The 26,701-nt window shown below is 51.3% G+C and overlaps 8 protein-coding genes across 8 annotated transcripts; 4 read left to right on the top strand and 4 right to left on the bottom strand.

Annotated features, from left to right (window-relative positions):
• Positions 1 to 172: 172 nt before the first annotated feature.
• J4E92_000793 (uncharacterized protein) lies at positions 173 to 2,073 on the bottom strand (the record flags this gene model as incomplete). The annotated part of the gene is made up of 6 exons (XM_051492208.1): positions 173 to 665; positions 717 to 955; positions 1,008 to 1,077; positions 1,124 to 1,587; positions 1,635 to 1,971; positions 2,054 to 2,073. The coding sequence occupies 6 exons, from the start codon at positions 2,071 to 2,073 to the stop codon at positions 173 to 175; spliced, it is 1,623 nt and encodes a 540-aa protein (XP_051357720.1).
• A 1,390-nt stretch (positions 2,074 to 3,463) lies between these two features.
• NOP16 (Nucleolar protein 16) lies at positions 3,464 to 4,231 on the bottom strand (the record flags this gene model as incomplete). The annotated part of the gene is made up of 2 exons (XM_051492207.1): positions 3,464 to 4,067; positions 4,122 to 4,231. 2 exons carry the CDS (start codon positions 4,229 to 4,231, stop codon positions 3,464 to 3,466), a joined length of 714 nt encoding a protein of 237 aa, XP_051357719.1.
• Positions 4,232 to 4,463: 232 nt separating this feature from the next.
• Positions 4,464 to 5,825, top strand: J4E92_000791 (uncharacterized protein; the record flags this gene model as incomplete). Its single annotated transcript, XM_051492206.1, has 2 exons — positions 4,464 to 4,610; positions 4,752 to 5,825. 2 exons carry the CDS (start codon positions 4,464 to 4,466, stop codon positions 5,823 to 5,825), a joined length of 1,221 nt encoding a protein of 406 aa, XP_051357718.1.
• A 3,826-nt stretch (positions 5,826 to 9,651) lies between these two features.
• On the top strand, positions 9,652 to 12,804 carry J4E92_000790 (uncharacterized protein; the record flags this gene model as incomplete). The annotated part of the gene is made up of 2 exons (XM_051492205.1): positions 9,652 to 10,606; positions 12,524 to 12,804. 2 exons carry the CDS (start codon positions 9,652 to 9,654, stop codon positions 12,802 to 12,804), a joined length of 1,236 nt encoding a protein of 411 aa, XP_051357717.1.
• A 5,044-nt stretch (positions 12,805 to 17,848) lies between these two features.
• J4E92_000789 (uncharacterized protein) lies at positions 17,849 to 19,718 on the top strand (the record flags this gene model as incomplete). Its single annotated transcript, XM_051492204.1, has 3 exons — positions 17,849 to 18,398; positions 18,510 to 19,141; positions 19,200 to 19,718. 3 exons carry the CDS (start codon positions 17,849 to 17,851, stop codon positions 19,716 to 19,718), a joined length of 1,701 nt encoding a protein of 566 aa, XP_051357716.1.
• Positions 19,719 to 21,183: 1,465 nt separating this feature from the next.
• Positions 21,184 to 22,020, bottom strand: J4E92_000788 (uncharacterized protein; the record flags this gene model as incomplete). The annotated part of the gene is made up of 2 exons (XM_051492203.1): positions 21,184 to 21,878; positions 21,930 to 22,020. The coding sequence occupies 2 exons, from the start codon at positions 22,018 to 22,020 to the stop codon at positions 21,184 to 21,186; spliced, it is 786 nt and encodes a 261-aa protein (XP_051357715.1).
• Positions 22,021 to 22,674: 654 nt separating this feature from the next.
• Positions 22,675 to 24,148, top strand: J4E92_000787 (uncharacterized protein; the record flags this gene model as incomplete). Its single annotated transcript, XM_051492202.1, has 3 exons — positions 22,675 to 22,804; positions 22,856 to 23,470; positions 23,520 to 24,148. 3 exons carry the CDS (start codon positions 22,675 to 22,677, stop codon positions 24,146 to 24,148), a joined length of 1,374 nt encoding a protein of 457 aa, XP_051357714.1.
• A 337-nt stretch (positions 24,149 to 24,485) lies between these two features.
• On the bottom strand, positions 24,486 to 26,259 carry J4E92_000786 (uncharacterized protein; the record flags this gene model as incomplete). The annotated part of the gene is made up of 5 exons (XM_051492201.1): positions 24,486 to 24,733; positions 24,791 to 25,004; positions 25,059 to 25,262; positions 25,315 to 25,782; positions 25,831 to 26,259. 5 exons carry the CDS (start codon positions 26,257 to 26,259, stop codon positions 24,486 to 24,488), a joined length of 1,563 nt encoding a protein of 520 aa, XP_051357713.1.
• Between the last annotated feature and the right edge of the window lie 442 nt (positions 26,260 to 26,701).

Raw genomic sequence — 26,701 nt, 5'->3', positions numbered from 1 at the left:
AGCTCTACGAGAACGATCTCAACGGGAGCATGCCGCGGCGCAAAACCCTTCACATCAGCAGACGATAGATAAAATTACGAGCATTGCAGTATGAGCGGGAGTTACCAACAATAACGGATTGACCTGCTTCACCCAGACCAACCAAGCGACCCCCGCATCTGCAACAAGCTCACTACGGCGAGACCTCGGATTTCTCCCTCAACCCCTCTTCACTCCCGTCACTCATAGCCTCACCCCCGCGAATCGCCTCGCTATCCTCTTCGTGCCTCACACTAGCATTGTCATCAGCCGTCCCTCCGTTAGTCTCTTTCCTGAGCGCCAACTCCGGGTTTGCGGACTCGAGCTTAACCCTCATATCTCCGCTCATCTCTTCCAGGCTGGGAACGACCCATTTTGCGCTTTCCCATGGCTTAACGCCCATCAGGTACATCGTATCGATCTCCTCGAGTGTGCGCCCTTTGCCTTCGATGACGAAGAAGTATACGATAAGACCACCTAGGATGTTTGTCCCGGCGAAGACGTAGCCATAGCGGAAATCTATGGCACCAGTGATGAAGGGCGTGAAGAATGCGAGAAGGAAGTTCCACAGCCAGTTCGATGCCGTTGATAGAGCCATGGCTTTCGCGCGATAGCGGCTGGGGTATAACTCTCCGCAGATTGTCCAGCTAGACGTTGTCAGTTTGACGTAGCATACTGGGAATCGGCGCGAAACTCACATCATCGGACCCCACGTTGTCGCAAAACCAAAGATGAAGAAACAAGCAAAGCATATCATCGCTGTGGCTGCGCTTTCGGTATTTTCCGGGTTGTCGCGATCAAGGGCGAAGTGACCGACAGAAGCGAAGATGAGGAAGCAAATGAACATCCAGCATGAGCCGGCAATGAGCGATTTGCGACGACCGTAGTGCTCGACGATATAAAGGCCGTAGAAGGTGACGCCGAAGTTAATGCCGTTCTGAAAGAGGTCAGCGCCATTATGGATGGCCTTGCGGAATGAGGTTGCATACCAAGATCATCTGCGTAACGAACGAGTTCTTGATACCAGTGCCGGCAAAGACTACGGTACCGTAGTAGAAGCTTTGGGATGTCAGAATGTGCTCACTGGGGGCGATTAGTTGCTTACAAGTAGTTGGCGCCTGTCAACTGTTGAAACATCTGCAAGCCCATGCCAATTGCCAACCTGTATGCCATCTTCGGCGCCATCCACATACCCAACCATTCTTGTATGGGTCCGTTGGTAAGCTTGCTTTCGGCTTCGAGCTTGACCCTCATCTCCTCAAGCTCTAGCTGAATGCTCTGATGGTTGGTTGGTACCCCATATACTTTCGACATGGTTGCGGTGGCCTGGTCGATCTTACCATGACGGTAGTTGAACCGAGGTGTTTCGGAGAAGCCCAAAATACCTACCGCGAGAATAGCTGCAGGTACGAAGGAGAGCCCGAGGGTGATCTGCCAGGATGCGGCTTTACCGGATTGGTGGCGTTCCGCAGCGTAATTGAAGACTGCGGCCAGGAAGATTCCGAATGTGATGAAGAGTTGGTAGGTGGAAATCAAGGCTCCGCGGATATGTCGAGGTGCTGTCTCCGCCTATGTCTGTCAGTGATGGACATTTGCTGTTCATGTGGGGATCGTACTTGGTACATGGGTACGAGTAGGCTGAGTGCACCAACACCGAGACCGGCAACGAACCTGCCCATCATGACCTGATACCACTCATCTGTGGCAGCAATCTGGACGATGATGCCCACAGAGAAGATACCACACCACCATATGATGCTCATCTTCCGCCCAATCCTGTCTGCGATTGGTGCCGCAATCAAAGCACCAAACAATGTACCAATAGACAATAGACCCACGATGAGTCCAGATCGTACGTTGGAGAAGTATGGCGTGCCATCTGCATGCCTCTGACCGAAGCGTCGAAGGAAGTCGACCATACCAAGGAACCCAGAGATCTGACCAGTGTCATAGCTAAGACATTTAGCTGAAGCGAAGGTAGTTGTGTTGGGCACTGCTCACCCGAAGACAAATCCTCCCATTGACACCAACATACCCATCCAGAAACTCTTCCATGTCAACCTCGGAAGTGGGGTATTATCGTAGCCAGCATGTTCGTCGACGTTTTGCGATGTCTGCTCAACGGAGCTTCTGCGTCGCCAGTCTCTTATAGGGTTCGGTAGCTTCATCTTGATCTTGTCCATCGTTGAGATGCGTTTTCATTGACAGAATGAGGCAGAAATGCTGAGATGGTAAGCATTCTGAGGTAACACAACCTCTCTTATAAACCCGACTCATCTTCGGCAACGGGACCTGGAGCTTCCATGCTGACAGACCCCCATTTGCCCCATGGGCACGAGGTCATGCAGAGACTGACCAAAGATCGAAAAATCTTGGGGAGAACTGTGGGGCGGATAAGGGCGGATGAGAGTAATCCTCGCGGTTCGGTCGAGGACGTATCACGAGACTGGCGACGGTTTGGTGGGTTTGAATCTGAAGCCAGCAACACTTCCAAAGTAACCAATAATACGTCGTAAATGATTGATGTTTCTTCGCTAGTACATACAAGTAGTACTTAAGCACCTGAGCATGAGGTAGTGTTAAGCGAGAGCTCTGCGTGAAAGACGCTCAACTTCGTTCATTGCGCAATCTGACCATCCGAAATGCTTCTGAGTCATGGCGTTCGACGTCATTCCTCGTTGGAAACAAGCATGAGTGCTGCTGAGCTTACTTCTGGAAGCATTCTGCTGTTCCAGAAACGCTTAGTGAGGGACATCCTGGTATTCCGCTGGGTTCCGCGGCGGGTGGCAAAGGGCCATACTGGAGACTTATCAGTTGTGAGTACATCGGGCTCACGTAACATCTGTGGGCAGCGCTTTCTGGGGTGTGGGGAGGGATGACTTGGGTTACTTGTTGGTCAGTGGGTACGCGGATGGTCAATGAGACGGTCTTCTCCGATGAAATCTGGTAAAGGAACCGTCTCCGAGCTGTGCGGGAGGTTTCTCGTCGAATTTCTCTTGAGATAGATTCTCTCATCTAGTCTACGCGATTGAGCTGACGGTGACTTCCGGATGGAGTGGAAGAGGATGCCTCTCGGTCTCTTTTGCCCGCTGAGTGTACCAGCCTGTTGCGCATTTCGTTCGCTTCGTCCGACACATGCCTAGACGCGATCGCAGTCAGTCTACCCAATATGAGAATGTCCGCTATGTGCGTGTGGTGGTTGCTGCATCCATGGATGAATGTGCAAGTTCAGAACTCGTGGGGTAGGTGCAGTTCAGGGTCTAGTAACCGCTGAGAGATGAGCACGAGCCATCACGTGTCCAACACAAAACTCCTTGAACGATGGGGAGCACGGTCCTTCGTAGTCCGATCAAAGCCGAGACTGATGTTTGGTATTCGAATTTTGAGTGCGACAAATGTGCCCAGAAACGCCACAACACCTGCTATGCATACCTAAGTCGCAACCCTATGCCTTGTTCTGCGCCTTCTGCCACTTGGCGACCCTCTTCTTGATGTCCGCAGCGGTCTGCTGCATGGGGTTGAGCTTCCGGTCTCTCGCCATCTTTCCGTAGTCCTCCCCGTACTTGTTTACTAATCGCTCCACCCACTCCTGCTCCCTTTGGCTCTGTCCGCGGGGTGCCTTCTTCGCGCCGTTCATAGCAGCTTCTTCGAGTTCCCGGATGACTGGGTTCTCGGCCTCTTCAGGTCGCTCTGGTACCATGGAGAAGCCGTTCCACTCCATCTCCTCGTTGTCATCTTCGATCTCGTTGAGAGGGTCGTTCAGCGGGTTGTCCTTCTTGTCGAGTGTGCCTGTTACGTTGAGAATAGCGCCTGTCTCGGGATCGCGCTCGACTTCGATCTCCTCGATTGCGATGTTCTCGGGCTTCTTGGCTTTTGATACGATATTGAGGGCATCTGCTGTGCTGTTGGCGACGGTGTCGGCGCGCGAAGATTTCTCATCGTTGAGGCCGAGGAGGGCGATCGTCTTCTCTGTGCCACCGGTTGCGTGGTTAAGGCGCGCTGTCAGACCGAGACGGCGGTAATTTTGCGATAATGTTTCTTTTTGGTTCCTGCGATTGTGTCAGTCCGATCGGTAACGCAGAGGCAGGCGCAATGTGTCGTACCAGTGCTTCGCTATGATGGGATTCTGCAGAATCTTCTTCTTGGAGGGTCCATTCTTGCGCTTCTTGGGGATGGACGACCGGTTCTTCTTCTTCTGGAGTTCGCGACCCATTTTGTGTTGTTCTGGAGGATTGCGAGGGTATCAGTGTATTGTCTCTGGTGTTGCAGAGGCGCCGGTCGCAACTTCCAAAAGTTTTGGCGAACTTTCCGTTAGCGTTATCGATAGCGGGCGGGCTAGGTACCCACGAGCAGGCCAGCTTCCATGAGGACAGACCCCTGAAGCATCAACCCCACGACCCAATATCAGGGTCTGTATATTGCATCCAACCAATTCACGCGTCATCATGGTCTCGCGGCGCAACCGGACCTTGCTGTCCTTGGCAATCTTCCTCGGAGTGCTGGGATGGAACGTGGCAGCTGCAGCCGTCAAGGGCGAGACCGGCGTGCCAGTAGGCAACCTGAGCGCCCATGAGATCGAAGAGCAATTGCAGGTACGCTTTTTACTCGTCAACCTCACTAATCCTCTTTTGCCATCCTCTCGATCGTATAGAGGATAGTGCCTTCTTTTGATATTGGACATCGTCCGAGATACCCTGATGTCGCGTGCTCATGGCGGTACTGACACCAGCTAGGAGTGTCCCCTTGTGCAAGCTCTCAACCAGCACAAGGCAGCCTCGAACCCGACCACGTCCTCCCTCACCTCTCAGATCTTCGCCTTTCTGTTCCCTGGCAGCCCTGCAGTCAATTCCCTGCTAGCGACGCTCTACATCTCGGGCCCACCAAACTTCCTCCTCGCACTATGCCCGCCCAACATCGACCCCTCCTCGCTCTCCGTCATGGTCGCATTCGCTGTAGGCGGCCTGTTGGGTGATACTCTCTTCCACCTGCTCCCTGAGATCTTCTTGGGCGAGGAAGAGCACGACTCGGTCAAGTTCGTCATGGTCGAACCCAACAAGAACCTGTTGCTGGGCGTAGCTATCATGGTCGGCTTCATCACCTTCGTGGCCATGGACAAGGGTCTTCGAATTGCGACGGGAGGCCAGGGCGGACACGACCACTCGCATGGGCACTCGCACGACAAAGTTGAGGCTTCCGCGAAGACAACAGGCGTTGATGTCGGCAGCTCCAAAGATGGCGTGCGCTCCAGGAAGTCTGGCGCAAATGGCACATCGTCTGTCGTAGAGACAGCAGATAAAGAGATCAACGCCAGTGTCAAGCTTGGTGGTTACCTCAACCTCATTGCAGACTTCACCCACAACATCACCGATGGTCTGGCCCTCAGCTCCTCATTCTACGCCTCGCCTACGATTGGTGCTACTACGACTGTGGCTGTCTTCTTCCATGAGATCCCCCACGAGGTCGGCGACTTCGCTCTCCTCATACAGTCTGGCTTCAGCAAGCGAGCCGCTATGGGGGCTCAATTCGTTACCGCCGTCGGCGCTTTCTTAGGAACTTGCATTGGCATTGCTGTCCAAGAATTTGGAGGCAGCTCCGCCTCTGCTGACATCCAAGGTCCTGGCATTATGGGCACTAGTCTGCAGTGGGGTGACATGCTACTACCATTTACTGCTGGTACTTTCCTCTATGTTGGCACTGTTGCTGTTATTCCTGAGCTCCTCGAGACCGGTCCGAACAAAGGCCAAGAGCTCAGGAAGACTCTGATGCAATTCGCCGCCATGTTCACTGGCGCCGGTATCATGTTGTAGTAAGTTTCGCCATCCCTTGTTGTGGTTCAATGCTGACTCCCGTAGCATTTCATGGAATTAGATTCTCTCATGAGTAGGTAGCTTGGCGGTCGCTCCGAGAATTTCCGTTCTCAGACTGCTGTAGCTCTCGCCATTGTTTATTAGACGATCTGCGAGGTTGGCATGCATGGCGCAATTTCAAACCGATAGAGCTTAGAATTTGACCTCGACAACGCACGGCGGGCATAAGCCGGCGCCGATCAAACTCGTATCCTGTAAATGCGCCAGAGTTGCCAACGTGTAATCCCAATGGCGCCTTTCAGTCTGGCAAACTTCCCCTTCTGGGCGCATCGTGAGATCAGCGTTGCTCTTCAGTACACCAACTCTTCTGCGAACTCATCTCAACGTCACATGCTCCATTCGGTCTTTTTCACAAAAACTGAGTCTAGGCCTTGCTCACAACTCATATTCCGGCGCAATATTCACGACTAATTAGAAACGAACTCTACCACCACGTAGGTTTGGCACACATGTACCAAATTCTACTCACCATCACTATGGCGCAGTTAGAGTATTTCTCGCAAAAGGTAGCCGGAATCGGCTGCTTACACAAAAGGCCCGTGTGTGTTCCCTCCAAGATTGTAGTGCTGACGGGCTACGTATCTTCAGCTCCGAACATTGCACGACTGAACACGCCCAGGGCCCAAACTTCCCCGGATTACGGGCTTGTCCCCCCAAAGGTTATTCCCGCCGCAGTGGTCGTGGCTGTGCATTGTGAGATATGTCTTTGCCCAAAACTGATCAGTGCACAGTTTCAGTTCGCGCTTATCTTACATAACCACACAAGGCAGTCAGCGGCACGTTCATTTGGGGGTGTTCGTCGTGCGATGAGGCGTAGTTATGCTTGCACGAACGACGCTCGATTGGCTAGCTGATTCATCTTCTGCACAATTGGGGTAAGGCGTGCAACGAGTGATCTTGGAGCATACCAGTTTGGTCACTAAGCCACACTTGCACACTAGCGTTGCCGCCTTACCGTCTTGACGAGCGCGAAGTGGCTGCCGAGTAACCGCCGCCTCTGTCATACATATGGGCCGCATGGTTGTCATGCCGCTGTCAGACTTATAATGTGCTAGATCCCACCTTTCTTCTTGACTGACTTCTGGTTCTCCATTGTTTGAAGTGTTGGTACTACGACGACTAGCGAATCGCGACTATACTTGCGTACAAAAGGCACAGGCATCCGGCCTCCACTTAAGATCTATCTATCAGACTTCACGACGTGATGAAAGAGTTGGCCTGCGACAGGAAGATCATTTCGCAGAACGAAATGCACACGACTGCCCGACCCCAATGCAGATATACGCCACGATACCGAACGATCCTACCCACACTCCTGATCCTGCTATGCATACCGATCTTCTTCTACCAACTAGTACCGAGATATACACACGCCACCGACGAGTTCATATCATCTCTCACGAACACGCTTCGCCCACAATCGACGACTACCTTTTGCACAAAAGAAGTCGGAACGCCGCACTGCTGTGCCGTATACCTCGCCGCTGCACCCTGCCTGGACGAATGCAGGAAGCAACACATAGACCGCGAAACTCTCTCTGTAACAGCACAATATGAAAGTTGCGCAGACGAGTGCTTGGTCGAATACCAAGAGACATGCAAGAAGGCGCAACATCCACAAACATCCCTCAAGTCGTCACAACATGATTGAGCTATCCACATCAACAAAATACAAACAATTATTTACATGAAAACCTCCATCGCCTTGTAAAACGACACAAATATCACACCCCGCATGCATGCTCCAAAGAAAGATGAGCCAAGAGGCTGGAACAGTGAAGAGGCGGTGCAGGGCGGGTACGCCAAGACTGAGGCGCAGGGGACGACCGGCTAGAACGGCACTGCACGGCCACTCAGGAGCTCAGTGATCTCGTGAACCGCGGCCGAGGAAGAACGGGAATTTCATCTCAGTAATCTTCTGTCTCAGGCCATCACGTTGCTGGGACGTCGAGTGGTGGGGGCTGGGTTACTGTGGTGATGCGATATTGGGGGTGGACTGGGATACCAGAAAAGTTAGACTAGAAGAAGCAAAGGGAGGAATATAGCTTAACACATTGCTAGAAATTTATACCAGAGAAGAAGTTGGGTAGATATGGGCGTACAGATCACCTTTCATATGTGACGATACAGAATAGGAGCTGCGAGAAGCGAATATGTCTGCTCAGCAGAGGACATAGAAGAATATCAACATCACATATACTCAACAATCTGCCTATGTTTACGCCTCGGAATTCGGACTCTGCATCTCCACAGCTCTCCCGTTCTGCAATTTCCCATGTTGTAATTAGCAAGCACCTTAGGTCTTCGGCATCGCCGTGAACATCGCGATGAGATCTAGGATGAAGTTTCTGACAAGCTTTCCATGCCGTGCTCATACGATTAGAGTATGATATCCAATACCCCGCCAAGATACATCCGAGAAGTTAGCGATGCCATGAAAAACACGTTCTGTAATGGTGTTCAATGCTTGACCTTCCCGCGGAGGAGGCAGCGCGTCTTTTTCGCGCTTAGTGCGATTCTTAGCGCGTGACGTCAGAGTTTACTGCAACACCATCTCTCATCATCGCTTCATGCCGTCTCTGCATCAATGTTTATCGATACGGCATCGATACATCACCACCTAGCATTATCAGCATGACTAGATCATGTCGTTAGCAAGTCAAGGGCGCGCCTTCCGCGTGTGGTGACGCCTGCCCCAAATGCGCTCACCGTCAGGCCTCGCTTTAGACATACGACAGCACAGCGGTATGACTAACGAGAGTCTGCGCATCTTGGACTGTCGCTAGCAGAAATTCAATCGTGGAAAACCCTGAGAATATCTTCTTGCTCATTACGATCGGTGTTGCAGTCTTGGTTTCCACGCAAGCCAATGGGCACGCTCACTATCGGTTCAAGCACACGATGCCGAGCATGAACTGAACAGAATGCATCACCGCTAATATCACCCAGACTGGGATAAGGTATAATATGCTACGTTCGTGTAAAATTAAGATTAAAGGTTCACACCTAGCCGTGTTGGAGGTATTACCAGAGTTCTACCCTGGGTTGAATAGCGGTCACGGATGTCGGAGATGTAGCGGGTATGGTCATTTCACTTGTAAGTCATGCGTATCTTCAAGATGAATATTCGGATACTAAATCGCGCTATAAGGACAGTATGAGAGTCTGATCTCTACAGCAACTCTTCAATTTGTCATTATGTGGCTATAGTAAGTTCGCAGTTCGTAATGCAACGGTCCGTCGTGCTGAATGCTCTCTCTCAATACTGAGACTCAGGTTTTAAGCAAGACTGTCATTGGGTCTATGCAAGTTCGGAGACCTTTCTCTCACCGTTGTGAACTTCACGTTCTACCAGCATTAATTTTGCAGCCTCACCTGGCATTTCAAGGCGCTCAATTTTGACTGCGCACGCTGTCCTAGCTCCAACTTCACCTGCGTAACTAGCTGACTGTTACACACAAAGATACGGCACTTGAGTGACACCTACATTACCCGGGTCGCGCGCTCACCGTTCATCTGCGCTACGCTCCTCACAAATCCGCCCAATAAGACAACTTCGGTGCCTTTTCACCACTCATCGTTCACCATTCACAATCATCATCGTTATCATCATCATGAAGACTAACGCTACAGCCTCTGGCAAGATGCCAAAGAGGGCACCTCTTGTCCCCAAACTCCAAGTTCCAAACACACCGCACCCCACGCACTCGCAACGATGGACCCTCCCCTCTGCGGCAGTTGCGACAATTTTCTCGCAGAAGTCGACATGCAGAAGACTACCGGAAGATACTGGGTGAACTGCAAGAGATGCCGGGACGAGCACACAGCGGCAAGGCGAAAGCGCCGAGCACAAGAAGCCTTTGACGATGAATTCATCGACTATGACTATTTCGATTACGTCGAAGGCAGATATAGAGAACTTTCGCAAGAGACTGAGTACCGCTACCCGAGCACGGCGCAGTTCGCCGGCTCCAGACCCCAACTTGAGCCTGAGACGCGCGTTGTTCAGCATCCGAGCGCGGCCATTAAGAAAGAACCTAGACTGGGTAACGAGACACACGTAACTGTTAAGAAAGAGAGGGAGAAAGATGTCAGTGGCCCGGACGTTGCTCAAGAAGAGTGGTACGATGCCTTGGAGGAGCCGAAGCTCAGCTTACGTGAGTGTTCGGTATGCGGAGATTCCTCGCCTGTTCAAGACTATCCAAGCTTAATGGCTTGTGAGCACATCCCCGATGTCTGTCAAGAGTGTTTCATCCAGTGGCTGGATCAGCAGATGCAAGGATCGGAACGAGCGTCCTGTCCGTCCAGTGGATGCACCAACGCCATCACCCACGACGACGTGCAGAGATACGCTTCTCGAGAGATGTATACGCGGTTCGACGAGCTCTCTATGCGACGTCTTCTCGGTGAGGAACCTGGCTTCATGTATTGTCTGGCCAAAGGATGCACTTCTGGCCAGATCCACGACACCGGTGTTGAAGGTCCAATCTTTCGTTGCGCCGCCTGCGACTTCCGAATGTGCACGGCTCATCCGACACCAGTACCCTTCCACGAACATGAGTCTTGTGCGCAGTATATCAAGCGCATCGAAGATGAAGCTTCGAATACAAGGAAGAAACGTGAGGATGACGCCAGCGCTGCCGAAGTGAAGCGAGCATGTATCCAGTGTCCAAAGTGCGGGGTCAACATACAGAAGAACAACGGTTGCGACCACATGACGTGTAAGTACCAACCACCCAGATGTTGTTTGTTCAATTACTAACCTAAGCAGGTCGGCATAAGCGATGCAGGTTCCAATTCTGCTACATCTGTCGCGCACCTTATCAAGGTGCTCAAGGCATCAACATCATTGGGAACACAGCGCATCAGCGTCACTGCCGTTATCATTCATCTAGGCTCCCTGGCTACGCTAGAAATCGCTGATCGAGTTTCGGAACGTCGTCTGGCTTTTGTATGTGTGGAGGCTTTCAAGCTTGCACGCAAGAGATCCAAGCCTGATAGTTCATATGGAATGATGGCTGCATGAAGAATGCGAAGAATATGGATCGGTCATGGAGATTCATCTTGAGACTTTAGTTCCGCGCTGCAGTCTAGCAAGTTGAAAAAAAGAGTGTATTGATTTTCATTGTCTACAGTCGTGTCTCGCTCTCCCTTTGCATACATATACTTGATTGCACACTCTTCAGCCGCATCATTAGCAGAGGGTCTCTACTGCTTGAAATGACCGACACAGTCTAGCAAGATGGCTGCAGGACTCTGGCCAGCGAATCACCTCGCGAGCGCACTTACGAGAAGACCAAAAGCAACACTTGCGAACCCGTCAAGCCACCCAGATATTGGACTTCTTTCGAATCCATATCATCTACGCATGCAAGCCTCTCGACCAACTTTGTACCGTGTGTGTGTGTAGATACGCGCCCATTGGAAGACTTCCTCCGCCCACGGGAGTATGAGCATGACCCTGACGCATGTAGGGATTACATCGGCAAATGGCTAAACATCAAACGGAGAAGCACGGAGAACACTCGTATTCCCTGTCCTTCTACGGGGTAGTCTGCGGTGTTTGCATATGAAGATGCCTGTGACTTCGCGGTCGCCGTACTGTTCAATCCGGGAGCCTTTGCCTTTTCGCTTCTATGCGAGTATTAGTATGTGTAGCTACGATAAACTGACGCTTCAAAATTTTCTCCACAACCAGCCCGACTTCCGCTTTGCGTTCGGTCAGAGTATCCTGTTGGCCAGCTACATGAGGCGGAAGATATCAGCATCTTGGCCTGCGCAACATGTAGCCATCGTAGTTGCGTAAACCACAGCATTTCTTACGGTGGACTATGCGAACAGTACGACGCTAAAAAGGCCTACAAAAATAAGGAACTCTTGGATATGAGAAAGACTACTACAGATTTCGACAAAGAGACGAAGAAGTTTCCCAGCTGCGAAACAAATCTCATTTCGAGGAGGGCAGAAGTATAATGCAACTGGTACGAGAAGCGCAGCGGCAAAATGAGCGGAAAAACTGCGTCTGCCCAGTGTCTGTCGAGTACTCCGATCCCTTTTCTCAGATTGGCATGAGCACGCCATCCCCGAACGACTAGGTATACGATGAGTCTTCCTCCTGATTTACGGCAGCTGATGGCACCATCGTGACTGTATCTATAACTGTACATATAGTACCACTCTTCGATATAATCGGTGGGAGGCTCATAGGCCACTGGGTGAACCTCGTCATTGTCTGCCTCACCGTTCAATACCGTGCCTAGCGAATCGACTATATCTCGCGCGCAATATAACCAACTATGATGACAGGGAGTCAGAGCGTAGCACAAGAGGGACAGCAAGCGTTCATGGCGCACGTGTATGATATGCTCAAAAACATGCATCATCCACGTGTCACTCACACTGAGAGATATGTTGCATGCTTATCGCTGACTCTCAGCAGTATGACAGCTTTCTCAACGCAGGAACGGGAAACCAACATGTATTCAAGTCGCACGATCGACGTGCTCATACCTTTGACTGATCATGATCAACACATTCATCGGTCTCTCACTAGAGTCAACAGTTATTTCGTGGAGTCATGCTGGGTATAAAACGGAGGCGCATCAACACCAGTATAGATGCACAACAACAATCTTCAGTATACCATTACTTCCGTCTACTTCACAGATATATCCTTCAAAACAGCTATTCAACCGAAATAACACGTCACCTCAACATCAACATGTCGTCCGCACAGCCTGGAAAGGATGAGCTCGCCTACTTGCGTAGGTTCGAGGCTCAGGTGCACAACAACAAGAAAAGAGCAGAAGAGGCCAAAGAGAAGGCCGATGATGCCAAAAAGAAGACCGAGGAGGACAACAAGGCTAAAGAAGAGAAAGCCACTGAAACCTCGAAGGCCAGCAGCAGCGGCGGGACGTAGTGCAGTGGTTGGAAAACAGAGATGTCAACAAGCAAGTCAAGCAAGTCCAATCTCTTATCTGTTGCCCGTCTATATTCTAATTCGACTAGCCTGCCCCCTCAAGCAGAACGGTCGCTCACGGGGCAAGCAATAAAAATTGCTTGTTGATATTTCCGATGGAAGGTAACGAGGCACATGGGGTGTGTATGGTCGTCGAGGCATGTAATTTGTAACCAAGCTTCACTGGTTGAAGAGCTCCAAGATTACAGATTGTGGGTTTCCTTAACACATTCATTATGTCAGATCTTGTAATAATGTTTTCATACCTAATTGAACACGGATCCTGTTCCCACTTCTTGAGTAAATTTACCGTGCGTTGATACCTCTAGTATCGTTACCACCTTACGAGATTTCGAATAGCTGGCAGGGTCACCGAGAATTCGTCACGAGGCTGCGCGGATAGAGCAACCGATAAAGCATCGCTGTGGTGTACATAAAGTGTGTATGTATCGTGTTGGCTAGCAGAGGCCACTGGTCCATGGATGCCAATGGGGCTGGAATTGATCGACATGGGTGGGGCTCAATGGCGTCACGCGTCGCGGCGCGTTCTTTCCTACACCAAGCCCGCCTTCCATACCTCACGCAGCTGTGTACACATTGCGACATCTCAGTTGATACTCTCTGGTCTTGCGATTCGCCACCCTCGGGAGACGCAACATATAGTTGGTCCGCTAATCTTTCGCCAGCTTCTCGCCGACGCGATGCTCCAATCCACGCGAAATGCTACGCGCAGGCCGTAGCAGTCTGCGTGGCGCGCCTATCACGGAACTTCGAGAGATCACGCGACCCTTGAAGCGATGAAGCCTTAGTCGTATGCCACACGACACCATATGTTATATTTGGGACAGGCTGGTCAGTCGACAGCAGCGTCCGCATACGTCAAACGCGTAATGTCCCACAACATCTGACCCGATAGTGTTGCGTACCAGCTACCCTACCAAGTTGGAGATCTTCTAGCTTGACTTTTCATTCAGGGTAATGGTTCATTATTTCACTGTCCTAATGTTAACGTCATAGCGCAACAGGCCCACGAATAACCTTCGGCAAACCGCGAGATACCCAAATCTCCGCCGTCTCGATGCGCGATACCCAACCGAAGCCGCTACACAAACTGGCGTATGCGATCGATATCCTCTCCGCGAGACAGTCACCTTCATGCAAATCCGCGCGATACTGCCTTGGTTACGGGCCAACGGAATGAACAAACCCATGGCTGGGCCGACCTAAGATGCACATGTTGACATCTAGGTCAAAGCATAGAGACTAGTCAATACCCATATTAGGCATCATTCTTTTAGGTCACAGCGTGCCTGCTATGCACGACATTCTCAGGGTGTCTGGACATAGATACTTCACCCAAGTGGTGTAGGGACGTGGAGGAAAAGACCAACTACACAAGCTTGAGTCAAACACCCCTATGCGCATCCGTTCAAAATCGCCAGACTACACGGCCAACGTCACCCCAGTACTCCGGCCATTGCTGCTGCATCTCGGCTTCTTTGAGGATGTGCAGACAATTTGACGCGCATCCAAAAAGAGATCAACAATACTCATCTACTTTCCTTTATCGTATGTGTTTAGAGCGTGAACAAAGCCGTGACGCAACCGGTATTGCTTCACTCACCAAACTCCATCCTGATGCAGAATGACAAGTGCACGGGTTACTTGTACTAGTAAGAATGTACGCCATATCCCTGTTGCAAGGAACAAAGAGTGGCGCATTACTGTTGTTGAAGCGGATATAAAAGCGACCCTATGATGTGACAGTGATGCCTAAGTATTATCTTCAGGACATCTCACGCTGATGAGGAGCTTTTCTAAAATATGAGCGGTTGTGGACGTGCCTAAACTGACACTGGAAAGGGTCAAGAGTAGCGGTCTGCCGAAGCTTATTAGCCTCCTGCATATCCAGCCTGAATACCATTTGGGCGCTTCTATTAATTGCTCTGATCACGCGACACCCTGTGTCAAAGTTGTGATGGCGTCGAGGTCGACCTGGTTGCTGTTTGATGAAAGATGCGTTGACAGCACTGCGAGCGCGATTTCCTCGAGAGTGATGACGTCATGGCTATCTCATCAACCCAGCCCTGGAGGTACCTTCAACACGACAACGGCACTCTGCTTGTTCCACCTAGAGACTCACCACCGCGCTTGCAACATCCCAAAGTCGATCCGCAACGAAGCTTTATGATGCTCGGAAGGCATGAAGCGACTCGTCCTCCTCACCTGATCCCAGAACCGGGATGTGTGCAGCACTACAGCTGCCCCGATATGCGCTCTAGTGCTGAGTAGAGGTCACATGAGGTAAAAAGCGGGTAAAACGGTGAAGCAATGATTGAGCAAGTAGTTGGTATTCTTTGTGGGCTTGATTTCTGCACGCAGCCTCACGTTGGCCTTTGTCGGTTTGTTCCTTTGTTACTCATCATTGACCCCAACGGCAGAAGATATACACAAAGCAGGTACAGCGCAACATGTGCCGAAGACCCATGTTTGATGCCATAGATATGGCAAACTGTATAGAAGTTGATGGAGACTCAAGATGCGAACTCTCAATAGCTAGATGTACCCTACGAAGTCTCCTCTTGACTACACTATAGCTTCGGAAGTCATAAAACACCTCATACGGCATCATGACAAAAGGACCACCGTACAAAACCGGGCAACCTTACTTTAATAGAACTTTCGAGACATGGTGTCGGACTAACCGACCAGGATGGTCAAGAGGTAAGCCTTCAAATATGGATATGCTGAGATGGTAGCTTACTCTATTAGACGATGTGAGATTGACCGCTCAGACTTTGTGGCATGGAGACATGGTCATTCAAAACTTCTTCCTCCGTAAGGTTGGGAAGAAGTTTAAGTATCCTATGCTGCAACAGCATCAGGTGCCAGCCGCACCATGGACCCAAAATGATGTAAACCTAGCAAGGGCAACTAGGCAGCTACCTGGTGCTGCGCCTCCTGTCATTGCAGCTCCTGTCATTGCAGCTCCTGTCATTGCAGCTCCTGTCATTGCAGCTCCTGTCATTGCAGCTCCTGTCATTGCAGCTCCTCTGGCAGCTCCTCTGGCAGCTCATCCGGCAGCTCCTCCAGTTCAACTCTACCCTTGCAGCTTTTGGCCCAACAGGCCGTGGCACGCAGATCCAGAAGACGCTTCTATCGGTCCGGAAATTACGATCGAGGCCATCAAGGATGACGTGTTTGAGGAGAGCCCTAGAGCAGACTGGATGGCTACAAAGCCATTCTTTTGGCCAATCCAAGATGAGCAAAATTGGGAGAACAAGAGGTTTCTCGGCGCTGGGGCCTCTGGCTGTGCGGGATTGTGGTGTCAAAGTGATGCCCAAGGTAACATATCAAGGGTATGTGACTTCAGGCATAGGATCATTACTCGGGTTTGAGAGAGCGTGCTGACAAAGAACAGCGGATGGTTATCAAGGAAGCGAGGCCTGACAAGATCCAATGGCGTGACCTTTGCTTTTGGCGAGATCAGTTGCCGTGCGAGATCCACATGCACCAGCTAGTCGACAACGGCCGCGTGGTATCTGATAGCGACGATGAGCCCGCTGGTTCTGATCATGAAACTCTGGTCAGACATCATGGTTACCGCTTGATGATGACCCAGCGGCGTTATCGCATCTTCTTCGACTACTACGAAGGCGGCAATCTTTGGCATGCTTTAGAAAAGCACTGCACCAGGATGAAGACATTCTATACCCAAGGCGAGGAACCAGGGCTTGATCATGACTGGGATGAGGAGTTCGGTTGCTACCGTGACTCAGAAGCGGTGCCCGGCGAGGCGGGATTGTGTGAGAAGATATCCGAAGGCCTTATCTGGAGAATTGCTAGCTCGCTCGTTCAAGCGTGTCAGATCCTGCATTTCGGCCAGGTCAGTATTGGAGGTGTGCAGAACACCACACCTGATTGGAAAGCGATCAAACACTGCGATATAAGACTTGACAACATCTTCATCAAGCCAGCGGCTGAGGAGAACGAGAACGAGGTCTGTGATCAACCTCCGCAGGATACGTTGGAGATCGTGTGCGCTAACCGTACCAGTACCCAATATTCGTCTTGGCAGACTTCGGCCTCTCGTTTACGGACATGGGTGCTCCTGCAACTGACAACCCATATGAGTATGTCAGGGAAATGACAGACGAACGATTTGCGCCTGTTAGTAACAAGGCTACAATCCGTATGTTTTTACAAAGTTAATTAGATGCAGGAACACCAGTTTGTAGTCAACGACGCAGCAGAAAGCGCTGGGGTAGTACCCCTAGACGAAAAGACAGATGTATGGCAGATGTACGTACACCACCATAGAATACCCGTTCGAATTTTACTAACTACAACCCTAGTGGTGCAGTACTTTACTCATTACTCAGCAATGGTTTCTTCCCCCCTCTCGGCCAAGGGCCATGTCGCTTTGTCGAGAAATTTAACGTAACTGTACCTTTCGCCGGCGACCTGAGAACCATCGTCGACCCAGAGGATGACCCATGGAATGACATGTATTTCTTTCCTACTTTCAAACGTTACAGCGAGGATCTGAAGCGGTTGGCGTTCGAGTGTCTGGCATGGCAATCGAGTGAACGGCCGACGTTATTGGAGATGAGGAATAGGGTCGATGATTTTCTTGGGACGCACCCGGATGTTGCGAATGATCGGAATATGGAGTCGCTAGAGGTCGTTCGAGATTTGGAATTCGCGATTGGGAAACCTATGAACTAGACGCGGCTTTAGTCTTGGCAGATCGATGCGCGACTTTGAAATCTGTACGCGCCCAAAGCTATGGCAACGGCTTCACAATATGCACTAACCTATCTGTAAATACGTGCTTGTATCCATGTCTTTGTCCTTCCGCATCAGCCATCTCCCGGCGTCGGCATAAGTGCCGCAACAGGAAGTTTGCATCTCTTTGTTCGGCCGTTGTAGTCCTGAACGCACCTTGCCGATGTAGCCTTTCGGGAAACAAGTCGAATGACAAGTTGTTCTAGCACATCCACCAATGCCACGGAAGTCACCACCCTATAAATCCGGTCTGCCCTACTTCAAACGCGACTGCGAAGCCTACTTCCCCACTAATGCCTCGACCGTTACATGGAGCCGCGCCGAGCAAAACAACACGGTCAACACGTTATGGTATGGTAGTCGGATTATCCGCGATTACTACAACGCGCGGATCGGGCGACGAGAATTATTTGGTCTACCAACACCAAACCCCATACCAGATAACCCGTTCAATGCGAGCGACGTCACGTTTGCGCGCACAAATAAGAGTATGCCGACGTATCGTGATGGATTGGGAGGAACGGAGCCGGCGTGGGTGAATGCTCCAGCGGGATTCGGCGCGCTTGCGATGACTGTGCCACCGCCCGCTGTGGTCGTTGCTGGCCCTGTTGCAGCGCCTGTTCGTGCCGTTACAGTATCGCAACCACGGCCAGTGAACCGATATCCCTTCAACTTCTGGCCACCTAAGCCGTGGGATGCGGAGCCAGATGATGCGACCTTAGGCATGACCATAAAAGCCATCAAGTCTAAAGAAGAGCCCGAGAATGGTGAGAGATGGATGGATGATACCCATGATCCATATGGCGACGGAAGAAGGTGGATAGGCGGGAAGTTTCTAGGTGCAGGCACTTTTGGATGTGCAGGTTTGTGGTGCGCAGTCGACGACAACAACATCGTGACGGCCAGAATAGTCGTTAAAGAAGTCCGCCCACATAACTGGAAATGGCGGGATCCAGCGTATTGGAGAGATTATCTTCCGCGTGAAATTCGCATACATGAGCGTATTGACGCGAATCGACCCGCCGCTGGCGCTGATACCTCAGGCTATGATAACTTGTTGAGGCATTTAGGGTACAGATTGATGATGCAGCAGCGCCGCTTCAAACTGTACCTGGACTTCTGTGAAGGTGGCGATTTATTCCAGGGATTGAAAGAGCACTTTGACCGATGGAAAAGAGGACAAGCGACGGATAAAATTGAGCGACTCAAAGTCGTACCAGAGAGCTTGGTCTGGCATGTACTGTCGCAGCTTGTTGATGCATGCCTGGTCCTCCAAACGGGATCGAAAGATCCCGCGACAGCGGAGTCGGCTTGGCCACCAATCACGCATCTCGATATCTCGTTGAGCAACATCTTCCTGGAGCCAGCGGCTGACGATGCTTATCCAAACTGTGTCTTGAGCGACTTTGGTATGGCAATGTATGATCTGGAGCAGAGTGATCCCGCAGTGAGACCCTCAGACAACCCTCAGGAGTACGTGCTCGGACACACCAGTTGCAAGTACCCTCCCGTAAGTCAAATCTGCTCGGTATCGAGACACCCAGAATAACTCGTGCTAATCGCATCAGGAGCAACAACTTGCACGAGGCACTCCGCCTGACTTGACACCTTTGAATGAGAAGTCAGATGTTTGGAGTATCGGAGCCGCAGTCTGGTATATGATTGCGAATCGCTCGGTCGCTGGTCCGCAGCGCGAACTGCATTACTCGGAGGACATGCCGCAAAACGTGAACATTGGCGAAGCGGATCATGGGCGACTAGACGAGCCCGGGGCGAAACCGTTTGAAGGTTTGGGCTTTCCGGCGCTGAGCAAATACTCGGAAGAGCTGAGGTCGTTGGTTGCGCGCTGCATGAACTGGGAGCAAGAGCATCGGCCAGATCTAGCAACATTGAGGGCCAAGATCAATGCGTATCTGGCAAGCCACCCGAAAGTGAAGGATAGCAGAGACTTTGGGCCGCTGAGAATGTCGAATCTGGAACAAGGACTGGGGATTGGAGACACATTTGTAAGAAAGAGGCGAAAACCGGTCGCAGGAAAGCAAGCCCGTAAAAGGCGAAAGGAAGACGAAGATAATAGTGAAGAGTGATTAGATGCCGTTGAATGCGAGTTTCGCTTGGAAAGACTCCGTCGTCCGGCAGGACTAAGCTGTTTTTCGCAGGCGAAAGTAGAGTGTTTTTGATAGCACTTTGTCCATCTTCCCTTTGCCTGCGCTGTCCAGCCCCTCCGTTCCACCTGTTATCGTTGCCGATTACTGGTTTTGCGTGCATGTTCGAATCGATATCCGCCTAACCGTACACGAGTGCCCGCGACGAGCGATTCTTCATGTCCATGCTCGCCTCTGTTCCCGTCTATGTCCTGGTCCGAGTTTGCTCGTGCGATCGACTTCAGCAAGCTGCTTATCACCCAAAGGCATCGCGCAGCTGCTGGTGTGTATGATGGGTAGGGTATGGAATTCGGATCGGTAGGCCATGGCCTGTCAGACGGTTGGATTAGGTTCTCGGGTCGTGTTCTTTAGCGGTGCCGCTCACGTGCTATCACGCGGTGATATTATCTGCTCTCTAATTTAGTCTTCGGGTCAGAATCTAGCAGAAGTGCGACATGCTCCAACATACCTCTCGCATAACCGATGCTGTTCGTCTTCGTGTATTCGCCGACATCCCAGCAAAATTAGCTGCCATGGCCTTGATAAGCCCTTACCATTGTGAGTCTGTTCTCGCATGAAGTAGGTGGTCAGCTGTAGCTACACATAGCTTTCGAGATCGTCAAATAATCCGAGTCTATTGCTGGAATAGAGACAACGCGGACACGGATCTAAATCGCTACGAAGGCCACGGGCCATTGAGGGGAGAATTGGAACGCGTTGTGTGCTAGGTGTGGGCCGTACTTGAAGTGAAGATGGTTGAGCATGGTAGTCGACCTCGGAATGTGACATCAGGGAAAGACGCGGTGGAACGTGCACGCTTATCTTATCCGACAGCGGTGGTGGAATACGACCAAGCCACTAGGTAGGAATACCGCAACAAACAAACATCTCTGCATCATTCAAGGGCATTGACGGAAAATACGAAACGGGTGTCATGCAGTGATCCTTTTCCTCAGCCACTACCGGCATCGATTTTTGACAATATTTAGGTAATCTCATTCCTCATCCTACCCTTCACTTTGTCATTGCACAACTGATCTCTTACTTCGTTGACCATCGCTTTACCTCACAACTTGAAGCTGTTCTGCACCAGCTTCTCACTCAAGGCCCACAGTCGATCGGCCAACTTAGGATCAGTCGCGTATGGCATCGCATCACACATCTGACAGTCAGACAGCATGATACCCTTTGATTCTAGTACGTTGTCAGTATTGAGTTTTGCGGACTGAACCTTCACTTACCGTCCAAAGCTGGGTCTAGCGCCGCAACTAGTACCGTCGCGGCACCTTGATCAAGGCTTTTCCAGAAGGGACTGACACTTCGGATCGCAGCCTCGCCATCCGCGTCCAGATTTCGACTGAGACCAGTCCAGATTGCTAAGCTCATCAGCGATTCTGAAACTACGCACTCAAAAGGCTTGCGCAGCGGGGTACTCACATCCGGGATGCACCGCATAACTTCTCACACCCTTTCCTCTGTAGTTCTCGTTCAAACCCACTGAAAACAGCATGTTCGCCGTCTTCGCCTGTCCATAGGCCAGCCACCCGTTGTATCCATCATCTGCGCCCTTCGCAAACTTCGGAGGAAGCTGCACGTGCCTCTCTTCTTCGGGTATCTCGTCTTTGCTCTTCTCCCAGTTGTAATCAGAGAATCGAACAGGGCTCAACCGATGACCAGCAGAAGTGAGGTTGATGACGCGGGTGGCACCTTCATCTGAAGAGGAAGCAGAAGCCAGAAGTTGATGCATGAGCAGGTTGGTCAAGAGGAAATGGCCAATATGGTTGGCGCCAAATTGACCTTCGAGGCCTTCTTTGGTAGTTTGACGCGCCGTTGTCATGATACCAGCATTGTTGATGATCAGATCCAAGCGGCTCGTCAATTGCGACACTTCTTTTGCAGCAGTCTTGACAGATTCTTGAGACATCAAGTCAAGAAGGACTACTTTGACTAAGACGTCTGGATAGACATCCTGGGTGCTCTTTACGACCTCTTCTAGTTTGGACTTGGTGCGTGAGGCGAAAACGAGGAGCGCTGGATTTTGGGAGGCGATCGAGAGGGCTATGGACGAGCCGATGCTTTCAGGGGATACACCGGTTATGAGCACTTGTTCAAGTCAACTTTGCTTTCAACAGCGTGAGCACGTTGAAGTCTTACCATTCTTGCCATGAATCTGCTCGGCAAAAGCTTTCGCGACTTCAAGACCGCCCGTCTTCTCATCCCATTCAGGATGAGTCAGAGTCGACATTTTGGCTCTCGATATGTTCAAGAAGTAACAGTCTGAGCCTTAGAATCTTATTAAGGGGAGTGCGTAAGTCTCGCTCTTGCTCTCCCTGGGACTGAGCTTGTCTACCATAGCGACTTCCATCCGTAAGCATCGAGACTGCACGCGCATTTCCTCCCATGTCCACAGCATCTGTGTCGCCTTCGGGACAGCATGCGCTGGAAATGGACAAGTGCAGTTGGGGTGAAAGTTGCGGGGTACAAGCTGAAGGCGGGGAAGGTTAGCGCCATGTGGGGCAGCTACAACGTATACTTCGCGTTCCCAATGACCTCGCATCACGCGTCAACATCCTTTAACCGGCAGATACGGCGATCCACATCGCAATGATACGACTCCACCCCACGGAGGGGACATGCCGGGAGAGGCGTCCAGCACCTGCAGGCCCTCAGCGCCACGACTCGCGCTTGCAACCTCGGTCGTCGGTTCCATCTCGCCTGGTTGAAGTTACTGAGAAGGATGGGTACATGGCCATATCATCGGTAGATGCAGGGTTGCTGAGCCCCACGCTCACAAGCAATTACCTGGTCGATGCGTCTGGATACCTGGGACCTCTTCTCGCATCGAATCGCGTTGTGTTACCTTATTCCGCCCAGTCGTGAAGCTTGATTGAAGTCGCGCATGCCACTCCGTGCGAGAATAGACGAGACCAAACTCCCCAAGATGTCTTCTTTAGAGACCAACGACAACGGCCCAGTCACTAATGGCGCAAAGCCACAGACGGGCATCAAAGTCATTATTATCGGCGCAGGTACGTCCTTAGCAGTCCGTGCCACAGCCCCGTTCTAACACACATCACCAGGTTTCGGCGGCCTTACAGCAGCCATAGAATGCATCCGCCACGGCCACACACCCGTCATCTACGAATCCTTCCCCTCGCTCAAGATCCTCGGCGACATAATAACCTTCGGTCCCAACGCCGGGCGCATCTTTGCGCGTTGGAGTGATGGACGCGTCGCGCGCGACATGCGCAAGATCTCGATCGATCTCACCGAATACGGCTTCAACATTCATAAATGGGACACTGGCGAGATTGTCATAAACCAGAAGACACCACCACGCGACGAGAAGGCGCCGAACTTCAACGGGCATCGCGGTGAACTACACGAGATTGTGTTCAACTATGCCAAGGAGATTGGTGTGGAGATCAATTTGGGACAACGAGTGGAGAAATACTGGGAGGATGATAAGGAGGCGGGCATCGTGCTAGAAGATGGCACGCGCGTTGCTGGCGATCTCGTGGTTGCAAGTGATGGTGTGCGAAGCAAGGCGAGAACCCTAGTGTTGGGATATGAAGACAAGCCAAAGAGCAGTGGTTACGCTGTCTGGCGAGCATGGTTCACCAATAAAGACATGATCGCAGACCCGGAGACGAAGCAATTCTGCGAAAACGGCGATTCCTTTAACGGATGGATCGGTAGGCCTTCTTCGACTCTGAAGACTAATCGTACGCTAACACTCCCAAGGCCCAGATGTACACTTCCTATTCAGCACCATCAAGAACGGCACCGACTGCTGTTGGGTGCTTACCCACCGTGACGACCACGACATCGACGAATCCTGGTCCTTCCCCGGCTACCTCAAAGACGTCAAGACTGTGTTGGACGGCTGGGATCCAATGTGCTGGAAAATCGTTTCCAAGACACCGGAAGAGAAACTCGTTGACTGGAAACTCGTATACCGGGACCCGTTGCCCAACTGGGTTTCAGGCTATGGCTCCGCGCCAGGTCACGGTCGGATATGCTTGCTAGGCGACGCAGCGCATCCCTTCCTTCCAACAAGTGCGCAAGGCGCGACGCAAGCACTCGAAGATGGTGTCACACTCGCCGTGTTGCTACGAAAAGCTGGAAAGGATAACGTACGAGGCGCGTTACGAGCGTACCAGGATATACGCTACGATCGCGTCAAGGCTGTGCAGAAAACGGGTGAGACGACGAGGGACATGTGGCACAAGACAGACTGGGAGAAGGTGAAGAAGGACCCGACACTGATTCAGTTCCCAAGAGAGGATTGGGTATTCCACCATGATGCTGAGAAGCATGCGGAGGAACTGGGGGATGAGTCGATCAAGAAGGCTAGTGCTGTTGCTACGTAGATAAATCGAGCGGAATCCTCACAAGGATACACCCAACAAGATTTTAAAGCTCATTGAAAATGCTTCACGATGTGTCTGTGGCAAATGGTGTCAGGCTCTTATGATGTCTCCGAAAAAGTGCACAGCTCAGAGGCACGTAAGCCACGTCCAGCCTTGCGTCAGTTCGATAGTAACACCGGGACACATCAGCAATGACATCGAAGCAGAAAACGCGTAGTAGAAGGAGCAAGAAAATCGATTGATCCCAAGAGCAAAGCCTAACTATATGTGCGAGCCAGAGGCGTCAAGCGACGATATCTCCTTACAAATGGATCCACTCGTTGCAGCAAGTCATAGCTCAGCCACTCTTCTCCGCACCGACAACCTCGTGGTGCACAACCTCATCCTTGTCGCTATCACGCCTCTCGATCTTGTCGTCAACACCAGCTGCAACACGGCCAGTACAGACGTACTTTCTGAACTTGCGCGCCGGAAGCCTAGCCTCAAACATCTCATCAATCTCTTCGAGAGTGCGGTTCTTGATCTCGGGCAGGTAGAAGTATACCCATGCTGCTGTGATGAAGCAAGATGGTCCCCAGATCCAGCCTACATATGATGTTAGTATGGGGTTGAGTTGTAGAGAGGGGAAGCTGGAGGTCTTACCATATTCAGGGCCCCAATTGAGAGAATCGGGGTTGATGAAGTATGGTGCAGTGAAGGTGGTGAGCCAAGCACCTGCGAAAGCGACTGCCGATGCGATACCAAACGTGTATGAGCGCAGGCGCTGCGATGGGATTTCTCCGCCAGAAAGCCAGGCGTAAGCAGCGATCATACCGTTGTAACCGATGATGTAAATGACTGAGAGACCGACAATAGCCTTGGATAGGTCAGTAAGAACCTCGCATAGGCCATAAAATGAAGATAAACGTACCTTTCCAGTGCTTGTCGTGCCAGGGTTGACGTGGTAGACAGCCGCGATGATAAGTTGCGTAACACCACAGATAGAAAGACCAGTCATGAGGAAAACGCGACGGCGACCGATCTTCGAGATAACGCTGCTGTTGATCATAACTACAACGACACCGACGGCGGTCAAGATGCACGAGTTCATGAAGGGGCTACCAACATTCGCCATCTTGTTCAATGTTAGTCCAGTTCACTCAGAAGAATGGGAGCGGTGTACTCACCTGGAAGAAGTACGTTCCGTACGCAATTACAAACATGGCACCCGAAGCAGCCTGAGTCGATACCGCAGCAATAGCCAACAGCGTGCGCCTACGATCAACAGGATCTTTCCAGATGTCCAGGAAGTTCGCGCTCGACTTGACAGCCTTTTCAGCATCAATCGCCGCTTGGATCTCTGCTACTTCGCCGGGAACGCTTTCGGGATGAGGACGCATCCACAGGAGCGCCTTCTCGGCTTGCGCTGGCTTTTCGACTAGAATCAGCCAACGTGGCGATTCGGGAATGAAGAACAGGCCAAGAGACATGAGAACCGGGACGATGAAGATCATTCCAAGTGGGATGATATACGAGTTCCGACCGTTCATATCGTGTGTTGCGTTGTCGATCACAGTGCCGATGAGTGTGCCCACCGAAGTCCAGATCTGGAAAACGGATATCATGAGACCGCGGTATCGAGCTGGGGCAGATTCCTGGTCGTAGGTCAGTGATGTAACGGACGAAGGAATGGGAACACGGACCTGGATATAAAGCTGCGAAAAGGTCATATACCACCCATTTGCAATACCAATCAAGAGTCGTCCAGAATACAATCCCGCAATGTTGGTCGTAGTCATCATGACAATGTTCGCAACGCAGCAAAGCGCACTGGCCATCCAGAGACATTGGCGCCTCCCCAGCTTCTTCGCGAAGACACCAGCGAACATTGAGCTGATAAAAGCACCCAGTGTCATCAAAGACGAGATGAGTTGCTGACGCTCGGGAGAGATGTTGTAGCCTATAGGCGTCATGGGATCAGGATGGCCAAAGACTTCGAGAAAGCCGCGCATGGCTTGTAGACCGCCGATGGCACCAAAATCGATACCGTATTGGAACGGCGACATGGAAACGAGGGTACATGCCGCGAGGCATCTCCAATTGGAAAGCAGACTGCTTGTTAGATCGGGCATTTTGGTGGTGTCTCTCTCCAAAGATGGTGATGAAGAATTTCAAGACGATGCGGCGAGGTTTTTGCTCGATGTTGCGAAGTAGGGTTAGCTTCAAGAAGCGATAAACTCTCAACTAGAGAGGCTGGCACCAGCGATCCTTCTGCCTCATAACAGGGCATCCCTTTCATCCAGACTCGCATGCAGATCTTTGTGAATGTGGTCCCACCTGCATTCTTGTCCCAATATATGCCGATAGTGCCTGGAAATGCTTAGCTTGCCCCTACCCCGGAATCCACAGGCAGTCTAAAGTGTGGAGTGCGGAGGTGGCGGTGTACCATGTACAATATCTCAGGTATTAATGCTGGTACTTCCCGTTTCCGCGTGGCGTATGGGACCAATCATCACGATGCCCGGTAGCTATTCAGGAAGAGTGACAAAACGCCCGGCAGTTTCTGCCGTTTGA

This window comes from Alternaria infectoria, assembly GCF_024043175.1.
Source record: "Alternaria infectoria strain BMP 0036 chromosome Unknown scaffold_1, whole genome shotgun sequence".
Lineage (NCBI taxonomy): Eukaryota > Fungi > Ascomycota > Dothideomycetes > Pleosporales > Pleosporaceae > Alternaria > Alternaria infectoria.
The sequence above is the reverse complement of the archived record's forward strand: the minus strand, read 5'-3'. Positions and strand labels throughout refer to the sequence as shown.